The sequence below is a fragment of the Helianthus annuus genome, chromosome 6, assembly GCF_002127325.2.
Source record: "Helianthus annuus cultivar XRQ/B chromosome 6, HanXRQr2.0-SUNRISE, whole genome shotgun sequence".
Classification (NCBI taxonomy): domain Eukaryota; kingdom Viridiplantae; phylum Streptophyta; class Magnoliopsida; order Asterales; family Asteraceae; genus Helianthus; species Helianthus annuus.
The window spans coordinates 22,294,229-22,306,606 of NC_035438.2; the positions used below are offsets into that span (position 1 = coordinate 22,294,229).

General features: G+C 35.9%; 2 protein-coding genes and 1 long non-coding RNA gene across 3 annotated transcripts; 1 reads left to right on the forward strand and 2 right to left on the reverse strand.

Moving 5' to 3' along the window:
- Positions 1-1,228, reverse strand: LOC118479514. Its single transcript, XM_035974067.1, has 2 exons — positions 106-1,228; positions 1-29 (listed from the first exon to the last, which is right to left on the reverse strand). The coding sequence occupies exons 1-2, from the start codon at positions 1,226-1,228 to the stop codon at positions 1-3; spliced, it is 1,152 nt and encodes a 383-aa protein (XP_035829960.1).
- A 312-nt stretch (positions 1,229-1,540) lies between these two features.
- Positions 1,541-3,079, reverse strand: LOC110884486. Its single transcript, XR_002561217.2, has 3 exons — positions 2,947-3,079; positions 2,377-2,442; positions 1,541-1,742 (listed from the first exon to the last, which is right to left on the reverse strand). It is a non-coding gene; the product is annotated as an uncharacterized LOC110884486 (long non-coding RNA).
- Positions 3,080-8,745: 5,666 nt separating this feature from the next.
- LOC110884485 (probable pectate lyase 8) lies at positions 8,746-11,408 on the forward strand. The gene is made up of 6 exons (XM_022132202.2): positions 8,746-8,922; positions 9,025-9,114; positions 9,737-10,379; positions 10,467-10,570; positions 10,660-10,798; positions 10,905-11,408. Exons 1-6 carry the CDS (start codon positions 8,858-8,860, stop codon positions 11,121-11,123), a joined length of 1,260 nt encoding a protein of 419 aa, XP_021987894.1. The 5' UTR covers positions 8,746-8,857; the 3' UTR covers positions 11,124-11,408.
- The last annotated feature ends 970 nt before the right edge of the window (positions 11,409-12,378 follow it).

A 12,378-nucleotide genomic window follows, 5' to 3' on the forward strand; every position in this document is an offset into this window, starting at 1 on the left:
TTAATGTAAACAAGGGGTTTTGAATGAATCTATGTGAAACAAAAGACTTATTCGCACCCGTATCAAATAAAACACGTGCAAGGATCGAATTTACAGTAAATATACCTGTAACCACGTCGGGTTCCATTTTTTCTTCAGCAGCAGTGATTTGGAACGACCTTGCCTTAGCTTTTGGGGTTTCATCCCTAGAGTCGGCACTCTCTTTCTTTCCCATCAATTCCGGACATTCTGACTTTTTATGACCCGGTTGGTAACATTTATAGCACACCGTTACTTTGTCTGGGCAATTTGCAACCCCATGCCCTATCTTGCCACATGCAACGCAAGGTTTGTTCTTGAAGTAACATTCACCTTTATGAGTGCGTCCACATGTTTTGCAACTCGGAGAACTTCCTTTTGCACTTCCTTTCTTCGAAGATTCAGCTACCTTTGGCTTCTTTGCGGGACTCGGGTTTTCATCCAAGGCCATTCTCTCACCTCTTTCAACTTGCCTTTTTAGTTCAATCTCGCGTTCCCGCGCCGCATTGATTATATCGGTGAGGCTTTCATAATGTGAGGGAGTCATGAACTCCCTATATTCATCCCTAAGCATGGTGTGATAGTAATAGATTTTCTGTTCTTCAGTTTTGACCAAGTCATCACAAAACTTGAGCTTATCCATGAACATCCCCGTAATTTTATCAACGGTTTCACCCTTTTGCCTCAATTGCATGAATTCCTCCTTTATCTTATTTATTACTGCCTTGGGGCTATGATGTTTGAGGAATGGTGTTTTGAAATCTTCCCAAGTCATTGCCCTTATTGCTTCAACACCCCTTTCGTTTCTGAGGTTGTCCCACCAATCCTTGGCTTGGCCTCTAAGTTGGCCAGTTCCATAAGCCACGAAATCACTTTCATCACAATGCGTTCGTTCGAAAACACCCTCGATATCGCTTATCCACCTTTGACAAGCAATTGGATCCACCTCTCCATTGAAGATCGGGGGTTTACACGCCATAAACTTGTTGTAAGAACAACCTTTCTTTTCTTTAGCCTTGCCTCTATCATTGGTAAGGTCTTCTCTTAATTCACTAATCTTTTCCTCCATAGTCGAAAGTAGGGTGTTTTGCATCCTTTCTATAAATCTTGGTAGGCTAACTTCGATTGCCCTTCCGACTTCCTCGGCAATCTTCTCTTTCAACTCGTCGGTAGTGAGGGATAGCACATTGTCACTAGCACCTCCCGACATCTTCTTACTGAAATGTTAAAATAATTCGATAAATAATCTTGTTCAATCACTCTCATGCCTTTATATGAGACTTCATACTCGTTATTCGGCCAAGTATATAACTTTGCCTTACCCATTTATACTAAGTGTACTTCCCGGGTTCGAGTATATTACTATACTCCTCCCATACACAATAAATCATTACCCTTTTAATCTTTTTAAATTAAATTTCGCTTTAAATAAATTCTTACCGGATGTTGATCAAGCCTTGAACCGAACACATTCTCCTTAACCTTAGCTCTGAATACCAACTTGTAACACTCTAACTTAAAACAAAACATTAATATTGTTCCTAACTTAGTACATACGAGTTTATCAACCTTCCAAAAACAATATTAGGATACATAAGTATTCCTTCTATTACAAAGGTTTCACTAATGATTAACCAAGATAAAAGTTGCGGAACTAATTCTTGAATGTGTTCGGTTCGTGAGCCTTGAATTGATCATCATCCGCTTGCTTGACATACTTGAAGCTGGAAAATTTAACAAATATTAGTGTGAGAATCCTTTGAAATTACGCATAATCGAAAGTACGCTTAAAAACGGATTCAATCTATGATGATATACAAAGTTTAACAAAATTGGCTGGGCTCCACCGTAACTTACGGTGGACACCGTAAGTTACGGTGGCCACTGGGCAACTATGGCCTGCCGTAAATCAGTAAAGAACCACCGTAACAGTTCATCCTCTACCGTAAGTTACGGTAGCTACCGTAACTTACGGTAGCTTCTGCATATTTTCCTGTTTTGCTGTTTTGACCCGTTTATTCCAGTTTTTGCACTTTTAAGACATCAAAGCACAATACGGAACATTTCTTTGCAACAAGTGTGACCCGTCTTGGGTTCTTTGTTTCAACACCCACGCTCCCATTACCGGTTTGCGTGTTTAATACTATTCTTCCCATTACCCGACACCCGGGTTTATGGTCTACGGATAAGGTACTCCCGTTACCCGGTTTGTACCCACCATTGATAACCCGTTTGGTTTGCCATCATGAAGTCCCTCATTCAAGCAACCAAACCATTACAACCTTATATTGTTCATAACTAGCAAACATTAACAATGAAGACTAAATTAACAATATTGTCGAAGCGTGAGCCACGTACCTCAAAGCTTCCCTTTTAAGCGAGTGTCCGCACCGGCTTGACTTCCCGACGCCTCACTCGTGTTGCCTAAAATACACAAGCCAATTATCATTAGAACCTTTCGGCTCATGACCCAAGCTTGTTAACTTAGCCAAACACCACAATTACGGTTTATCAACTTCTTTTAGGCATTTTATCAAGCATCTTGTGTGCATACTTTACAATTAGTCATGTTATTCTTGTCATTGAAGTTTTGTAACCACAAAACCCCTAATTAACAAGTAGGATGTTTACTATGTCATTTTTACATTTAATTTCTGATTGTAACTTGTTTGAAACATCATCATTCACATAATTCATACACGAATTTTGGGGCTTTTCATTCTAGGTGAAAACCCACTTCAATACATGACACAAAACAATTTTTAACACAAAATTTATCCATCAATTCTCCTGATTTCAGTTTAGTTTATGATCCTACACTCTAATCACATGTCCTAGAATCATAACTTTACTCATTCATTCAAATATCTCTACTAATCAAACTATACCCAAAAATCAAATATCACCAAAATTGAAATTGTAACTTACCTAGTGTTAGACAAGTGTTGGTGATCAAGATTTTTGATTCATGCAGTGGTTACATGCCCAATTCACCCTTCAATTGATCAAGTTAGATGATATAAGGGTTTGGGTGTTCTTCCTTTCTCCTGGTTGTTCTCCCTCACGCACACACTGATTTTGTGTGTGTGTTTGGTGTATTGTTCCACTAATATTACTTAAGTTTCAGATTTTGACAAGTTTGGCCCCCCCTTAATTTACATAAACTATATATAGGGAATTTTAATCATACTTGTCCTATTGTGTTAAGATACCAACTAACTAGGTTATCTTTTCCTAGTCTTTTATCTTAACTTATTACTGATATTTAGTTTAAAATATAACATTAATATTTTCGGGGTGTTACATCTTAGTGGTAATGTTAGAAACTATGGGTGAGCAGAAACCGAAATAACCGAACCGTAACCGAAATAACCGACAAAACCGAACCGAAAAAACCGAACCGAAACAAAAACCGATGGTTTGGTTTTTAGATTTTTAATAACCGAAAATTTCGGTTCGGTTTTTGGATAACCATATTCAATAACCGAAAAAAACCGAACCGAACCGATAAGTCACAATTCACATATTTTTAAGTTTAAGTTTAAGATGTTTAAATGTTTAACCCAATGCTAGTAGAAATTATTAATTTTATTCTTGAATGTTAAGTGTTTATAATAAAAACATCACATGTTTATTTATAATTAAAGTGATCTATTTATTACCTACAAAAAATAACAAAATTTTGTATAAATATAAAATAAACTTCAAATTATTATATAAGAGAATGTCTTAATAAAAACTTTAGAGAAACATAAAAATAGATTAGAAGGATAGGTTTATGTAAACAATATTAATTAAAGAAGTTAACTATAATAACTTAAATATAAACATATAATAAAGATTCTTATATTTTAAATTATACTTTATATTTTTTTGAATCTTACATAATTTTGTTCCAAAAACCGAAATAACCGAAAAACCGAACCGAACTGACATAAAAACCGAAACCGAAAAAACCGAAACCGAACGGTTTTAAAAAGCCAAAAACCGACATTTCGGTTTCGGTTTTGATTTTACCCAAAAACCGAACCGAACCAAACCGTGCACACTCCTATTAGAAACCCTTGTGAAGTTCTAGCTCATTCGTTATTATTACATGACTTAATCGAGTGCCAACTGTATCGAATTAGACAAGTGAATAACGAAACTTTGAAGAGAGTAAGAGGCTAATGATACACATGTTTTAAAAACGTGTAATGTATAATGATCTATAAAAGAGTGGTCCTAACGACATCGATGAGATTAAACATAACATGATATCTAGGAATGCCATAATGATACAATTTTAAGCAATTGTTTACTTAGATATTTTTTTGATCATGTGGTTAGCCTTAGTGGGATAGATAATGATAGTAAAATGTGGATCTTAGTCTATTCAATCATAATGTTAAAATTTGAGGGTTCTGATTTAATAGAAGTTATTATAACTTTACTCAATTTTATGTAGAGCCCAACAAAGACAAACAATATATTCTTGGTACGGTCATGAAAAAGACAAGGTAGTTGGAGCAAGAGTAAATTGCCATTTTAGTCCTGAGTTTTGTTCAAATTTGTCATTTTAGTCCAAATAGTTTTTTTTTTTGCCTCTGGGTCTCTGACTTTTCCCTTTTGTTACCATTTTGATCACATACACTAACTCCATCCAAAAACTCCATCTTTAACCAGGGGTATTTTGGGGATTTTCATTTTAAATGTTTTCAATTGCCATTTTGATCCAATTCCAAAAAATCAAAAAAATTCCAAAAAATCAAAAAAATTCCAAATAATTAAAAAAATTCCAAAATATCCAAAAAATTCCAAATAATCAAAAAAATTCCAAAAAATCAAAAAAATTCCAAATAATCAAAAAAATTCCAAAAAATTCTAAAAAATAATAAAAATTCTAAAAAATCATAAAAATTCTAAAAAAATCTAAAGAATACAAAAAATCCGTTTCGGCGCGAACAGTTTCGAATCCGAACCGTTTCGAGCTGAACCGTTTCGACGCGAACCGTTTCGACGCGTACCGTTTCGACCCGAACCGTTTCGAGCTGAGCCGTTTCGACGCGAACCGTTTCGACCCGTACCGTTTCGACCCAAACCGTTTCGACCCGAACCGTTTCGAGCCGAACCGTTTCGAGCCGAACCGTTTCAAGCCGAACCGTTTCGAACCCGAACAGTTTCGAGCTGAACCGTTTCGACGCGAACCGTTTCGAGCTGAACCGTTTCGTCCCGTACCGTTTCGAGCTGAACCGTTTCGACGTGAACCGTTTCGAGCTGAACCGTTTCGAACTGAACCGTTTCGGCGCGAACCGTTTCGAGCCGAACCGTTTCGACCCGTACCGGTTCAGCTCGAAACTGTTCGCGCCGAAACGGTTCAGTTCGAAACGGTTCAGCTCGAAACGGTTTAGCTCGAAACGGTTTAGCTCGAAACGGTTCGGGTTCGAAACGGTTCCGCCCGAAACGGTTCGGCCCGAAACGGTTCAGCTCGAAACGGTTCAGCTAGAAACGGTTCGGTTCGAAACGGTTCAGCTCGAAACGGTTCGGCTCGAAACGGTCCAGGTTCGAAACGGTTCAGCTCGAAACGGTTCACGTCGAAACGGTTCAGCTCGAAACGGTTCGGTTCGAAACGGCTCAGCTCGAAACGGTTCGGGTCGAAACGGTTCGGGTCGAAACGGTACGCGTCGAAACGGTTCAGCTCGAAACGGTTCGGATTCGAAACGGTTCGCGCCGAAACGAATTTTTTGTATGTTTTTTAGAATTTTTATGATTTTTTTGAATTTTTATTATTTTTTAGAATTTTTTTGATTTTTTGGAATGTTTTTGTTTTTTTGGAATTTTTATGATTTTTTAGAATTTTTATTATTTTTAGAATTTTTTGGAATTTTTTTGATTATTTGGAATTCTTTTGATTTTTTGGAATTTTTTTGATTATTTGGAATTTTTTTGATTTTTTGGAATTTTTTTGATTTTTTGGAATTGGATCAAAATGGCAATTGAAAACATTTAAAATGAAAATCCCCAAAATACCCCTGGTTAAATAAAATTTACACACTACAAGAAGAATATGTTATTGTTTTAAAAATATGTGCTTTAAAAATAATCACATTGCAAGGTGGTAAATAAAATTTACACACTACAAGAAGAATATGTTATTTTTTTAAAAATATGTGCTTTAAAAATAATCCCAACTTTAAAAATAATGGTGACCGGAGACTAACAGCGTTAGAGTTTTGTTAGTCAGAGTCCATTGGTGGCCAATATGTCAATAGTTGGAACTGCTAGTGGTTATTTTTGAAGTTGTGTTGGCGGCCAACGACGAATAGTTGAGATTGTTAAAATCCAATATTTCTATTTTTATTAAGTTAATTTAAGCCAATATGTAGCGTTTAACTTTTGAAGATGTCTAACATATCCAACCACGTAAACTTCTTTAGACCATCACCGATGCTTTGATTAGGAAAAGATACATAAAAGAGAGAGGGAGGAGGGAAGCATGCGTGAATAACGCGGCGTGGAGAAAAGGAGAGTAAAACAAGTGGGAACATGCGGGGTCGGTGAGAAAAACAAGCCGACGTGGAGAGAGATGTCCATCCCCTCTCCGTTAGAGATGTTCTTAGTATTGGAATTGAGAATATGTATACGATGATCATCGATCAACATGTATAATTACTGATTTTTTTAATTATTCTTAAACAAAATATACATTATATAATTACGTCATCAATTTTTTTCGTAAATCTAACTAATAATAAAAGACTCCAAATAATGCCGCATGTTATTCTCTCCTCCAACCTCATAAATTTTATTTATATTTGTTTAATAAATTTCTTTTAGTATTAATATTAATTTTATTTTATTACTATAAATAAGAAACAAAAATATGCAATACAACTTGTAACTTGTGTTTTGGGACTTTTTCAAAAAAAAAAAAAAAAACTTGATTTTTTACTTTTAGTTCAAAGGTTTTTACCTTTTCAATTTTAATCCTACATAATTTGTTTTTTTTTTTAACTTTAACCAAAAACTTTTCATTATTTGCAATTTAACTTCACAATTTTTGTCACTTATACTTTTTATCTTTCGCAAATTTTCGTGTTACGTATAGTTCTAAATTTTTCGAGTTAATACGACGCAACGTACGACTGCGGTTCAACTTTTTTATGTTTTGTTTCAAATTTTGCAAGTTAATACGGCGCAACATGCATGTGTGGTTCAACGTTTTTACTTCTATTTTTCCACGTTTGACAGATTCGTCGCAACACGCAGATCCTAGGTCGAGTCAGTGTTGGTGGTCGATGATGGTTGTGTGGCATTAGTACTATTTGACACCGTTTTACGCACCGCCGCAATGTGGGGTGTGTTTTGGGGGGTTTCTGAAAGAAAAAATGGTTATGCATATGGTTGTTGTAACCTTGGCTTTGGGGGTTTTTTAAAAAAATTGATTTTTTTACATTTCACCCAAAAATATTTAATAAATTACTTTTAACCTAAAACTATTTGTTTTTTTTACTTTTAACCCAAAACTTTTTATCTTTTGCAATCTATCCTCACAACTCTTTTTATATTTCAACTTTGGTCCTTTATGGTTTTCATTTTCCGCAAAATTTTCTTTTTTTGCTTGGTTCTAGATTTTGTGACTTAACACATCGTAACGTGCGTCTTTGGTTTAACGTTTTTACGTTTCGTTCTAAATTTTGCGAGTTAACACGACGCAACGTGCGTGTGTGGGTGAACGTTTTTACATCGTCTATTTTTTTCCCGTTTGAAAGGTTTAACATAACGTTCGGGTCCTAGATCGACTTAGTTATAACTAAAGAATCACCGTCGCATTGCGACGGGTCGCATTTCTAGTTACTATAAATAACCAACAAATTTAGGCATCAAAAGTTGTACACCAAGCATTGCATTGGGTGTATTTAAAAAAAAAATTAATTTTCCACTTTAAACCTATAGGTTTTCATCTTTTACATTAAAACCCTTTTGTTGTTTTCACTTTTAACCTAAAGCTTTTTATCTTTTTCAGTTTAGCCTTTACATTTTCTATTTTCAACTTTATTCCTCCATACTTTTCACCTTTTGCATGTTTTTCTTTTTACGTTTCGTTCTAAATTTTGCGAGTTAACACCCCGTAACGTGTGTGTGGGGTTCAACGTTTTTTCGTCTAATTTTTCCCGTTTGACAGACCCATCGCAATGTGTCTGTTTTTCCATGTTTGACAGGGTCGTCGCAACGTGACGGTCCTCGATTGACTTCGTTATTCTTTTCTATGTTTTACGTTTCGCTTTAATTTATTTGCATTAACACGTCGCAACAGGCGTGCATGGTTCAACGATTTTACTTCTGTTTTTCGTTCGGTGTTCTTTCTTCCTTTTTATTTATTTTGTTTTTACAAGATTTCCGTTGTTGGTGATCGCGAGCGGCGGTGTTATTTGGTACTTAACGCAACGTGCGTGTGTGGGCGAACGTTTTTACATCGTCTATTTTCTTCCTGTTTCATAGGTTCAACATAACATGCGGGTTCTAGATCGACTTAGTTATAACTAAAGAATCTCCGCCGCATTGCGGGTCACAATTCTAGTAGTTTATATAATAATTACGTTTTAAATCATTTCGTGAATGACTTAAGCCCCACGAGTGTAAGAACACCTAACCATGGTTAGATGTACTTAACCAAACTCATGCTTTGCTCTCCTCCTCCATATATATTTATACAACTCGTCTGCCTTTCTTAAGCAAACATCTTTAACAAATTACTTTCTTCTCTCTCTAAGAATCATTTCTAGAGAGAGAAAAACCGTGACTCATTAACATACACATAGAGACAGACACTGTGTACTTGTTCTGACTTAGAGCAAGAATGTCGATCACCCTCAGACTTCTTACAATCTTTATATCGATACTTCTTGCCAATGTCGTTTCTAGGTAAATCCATAGAATGCGAAGCATACGTCTTTCGATATATATGTGATTGTTTAATCACATTTGTGGCTCTTTCATTGATTCTTCTAGTTTTTGTGTTTTCAGTGGAGAAGTTAAACATGAGTTGAAGAGCTTAGTAAGCAATTCAACAATGGCTGTTGGTGATCCAGAGGTCATGGCTTCCAAGGTTCACATGTGAGTCTGTTCATATATATTTTAGAATATAACTAAAACTTAGTAGAAATGCTAAATAAGATATTAATAATCTAAACTATTACTCGTTGGTTTGTTGGTCGATAATTAACTTTCACAGTCACACTCACATAATCATCATAGATTTCTACTCGATTTCGCTTACATGGGTGATTATAAGCTGAAAATGTACAATTTTTATGAGCGAAATCGAGTGGAAATCAAGTGTAAATCTATGATTGATTATGCGAGAGTGATTGTAGTTGGCAATTGTCATCAGTTAAATTGCCCATATGAGTTATAATAATAATAATAATAATAATAATAATAATAATAATAATAATAATAATAATAATAATAATAATAATAAGTGGGATTTTATTGGGTAGTTTGTATGTTTGTAGTTGTTATTGGTTAATCCGTGAGTTATAATAATAATAATAATAATAATAATAATAATAATAATAATAATAATAATAATAATAATAATAATAATAATAAGTGGGATTTTATTGGGTGGTTTGTATGTTTGTAGTTGTTATTGGTTAATCCGTAATAGTTTAGATTATTAAAATCCAATTTTCCAAAATGAAATTCGGGGTATGATTCTTGGAAATGTATACAGGAGCATCCGAAACAGCACAGAGAGAAGAAAACTGGGCTACTTATCATGTGGGACCGGAAACCCGATCGACGATTGCTGGCGGTGTGACCAAAACTGGCAACGGCACCGCAAACGCCTGGCGGAATGTGCAATCGGGTTCGGACACAGCGCTGTTGGTGGTCGTGACGGTAAATACTACATTGTAACAAACCCAAACGATGACGATGCTGTGAACCCACAACCGGGGACTCTGCGACACGCGGTCATCCAAGACGAACCGTTATGGATCGTATTTAAACGGGACATGGTGATCACTTTAAAACAAGAGCTGATCATGAACAGTTTCAAAACAATCGATGCGCGGGGAGTTAATGTTCATATCGCGAATGGAGCGTGTATCACAATCCAATATGTTACAAACATTATCATACATGGGTTGCATATTCATGACTGCAAGCCGACCGGTAACGCCATGGTTCGAAGCTCCCCGTCTCATTACGGGTGGAGAACCATGGCGGATGGGGACGCGATATCGATCTTTGGAGGAAGCCATATTTGGATTGATCATAATTCATTATCTAATTGTACTGATGGTCTCATTGATGCTGTTATTGGCTCAACTGCTATCACCATATCTAATAATTTATTCACTCACCACAATGAGGTATTAAAACTTTAAAAAATTCAGGATTTTTATGAAGGAAATTACATAAAAAAAGTTAAATAAATAAAAATTATTTCGGGCTTGTAGGTTATGTTATTGGGTCATAGCGATTCGTATACGCGAGACAAGGTTATGCAAGTGACAGTTGCCTACAACCATTTTGGAGAGGGTCTTGTTCAGAGAATGCCAAGGTACTAACGGGTTGATTTGGGTTATATATGGCCCGTTTTGACCTATATAAAAATGACCCGTTTTGACCCGAACTCGAATCTTACTGCAGGTGTAGACATGGGTATTTCCATGTTGTAAATAATGACTACACACATTGGGAAATGTATGCTATTGGTGGCAGTGCAAACCCCACAATCAACAGCCAAGGAAATAGATACCTTGCTCCTGATGACCCAAATGCCAAACAGGTATTAACACACCTAAAAACACAATTTTTTTTTTTTTTTTTTTAGAAAAATGTTATTTGCCGACAAAGTTGGACTCCTTGACTTGAAATTAACGGGCGTGAAATAGGTGACAAAGAGGGTAATATCACCCGGGAATTCGGATGATTGGAACTGGAGATCCGAGGGAGACTTAATGTTGAACGGTGCATATTTCACCCCGTCAGGTGCAGAGGCTGGAGACAAATATGCAAAGGCACTAAGCTTAAGTGCCAAACCGTCTTCTGTGGTGGCCACACTTACCTCGGATGCTGGCGTACTAACCTGCATCCGAGGTAGGCCATGTTAAGCACTTGGTTTACCCGTTGCTAAATTTGACCTTGGCCAGCTCTATTGGAGGAGGCCATGAGTGAGTGTTATTCTCACTCATGTATTTAAAGTTAAATCATCCTGTTTACACTAAAAGGCTGCCACATGTTGTAAATTTTGTAGTTCTTTTTAATGTGTTTATTGAGTTACTTTTGTAATCCTTGGTGTTATGTCAAGGATATCTTCCAATTTGCAAATTTAATTACACTTGATGTAAAGTTGATTGTTGCAATTTTAACGTGAAGAAAGGGAGCACTTTTATACATATATTGTGGGTGTGTTTGTGACTTAGTGGGGAAGCAAAATTCAAAATAAAAATATCCAAGAAGAAAATTAATATATTATTGAATGAGTAGCTAGCCCTATGATATAGAAAAATTTTAATTTGACACATGTTGTCAAATTTCAAAAATTAAAAACAGTCTAGGAAAAATTAAACACCTAAGTAAACATGCAAATCTATTTTCTTGTTTTTTTTAACGACGAACGAATCCTTTAAATGGGCTACTGGCAAAATTCACCATATCGGGATACACTCGTCTCCGAACCGGGGAAAACCCTCGCCTAGGGCCGAAGCCCGTGAACACTCGCCCGAATGCACGACAGTGCGGTGAGGTAAAACCCGCTCAGTTAAAGGATCGAACTAGCGATCTCCGCCTAGTCTCCCATCATCACCAGGTACCGTAGAAAATAATAGAGAGAGCAGGAATCGAACTTGGGCCTCTTAGAAAATAATAGGTAAAACGCGCTCAGTTCAAGGATCGAACTTGGATGTTTTTCTCGACTATATCATAACCTCCGACATAGTGGTCTAGTGGTGTGAGTTTAAATCCTTTCGATTATAATGATAAGGTTAGGTGGTATTAAAATTTATGAAATTGCCTTTCAATGATGTTTATATATATGTATAATAAGGAAACTCGTGTTTTCATCCAAAAATGACATTTATGCTTCCTAATAACAAAAGCTGTTGGAATAGATTTTGTTTATATATAATATATAATATAATATAATATAATGTACACATGCATGTTTTTTTCTCTAAAATGTCATGTTCTCATCCACTAAAATAGACTTTTTTTTACTATTTTTTATATAAAGTTCTCAGCCTGGGACGATTTAGAGTGTCCAACTTTATTTCTTAAAAAAAGTCACTTTTTGTATAGCAAATTGCGGCTTATTTTTGGGGCCCAGTACAAAGAAACTTCGCAATGGGCTTTTAATATCAGTTGATA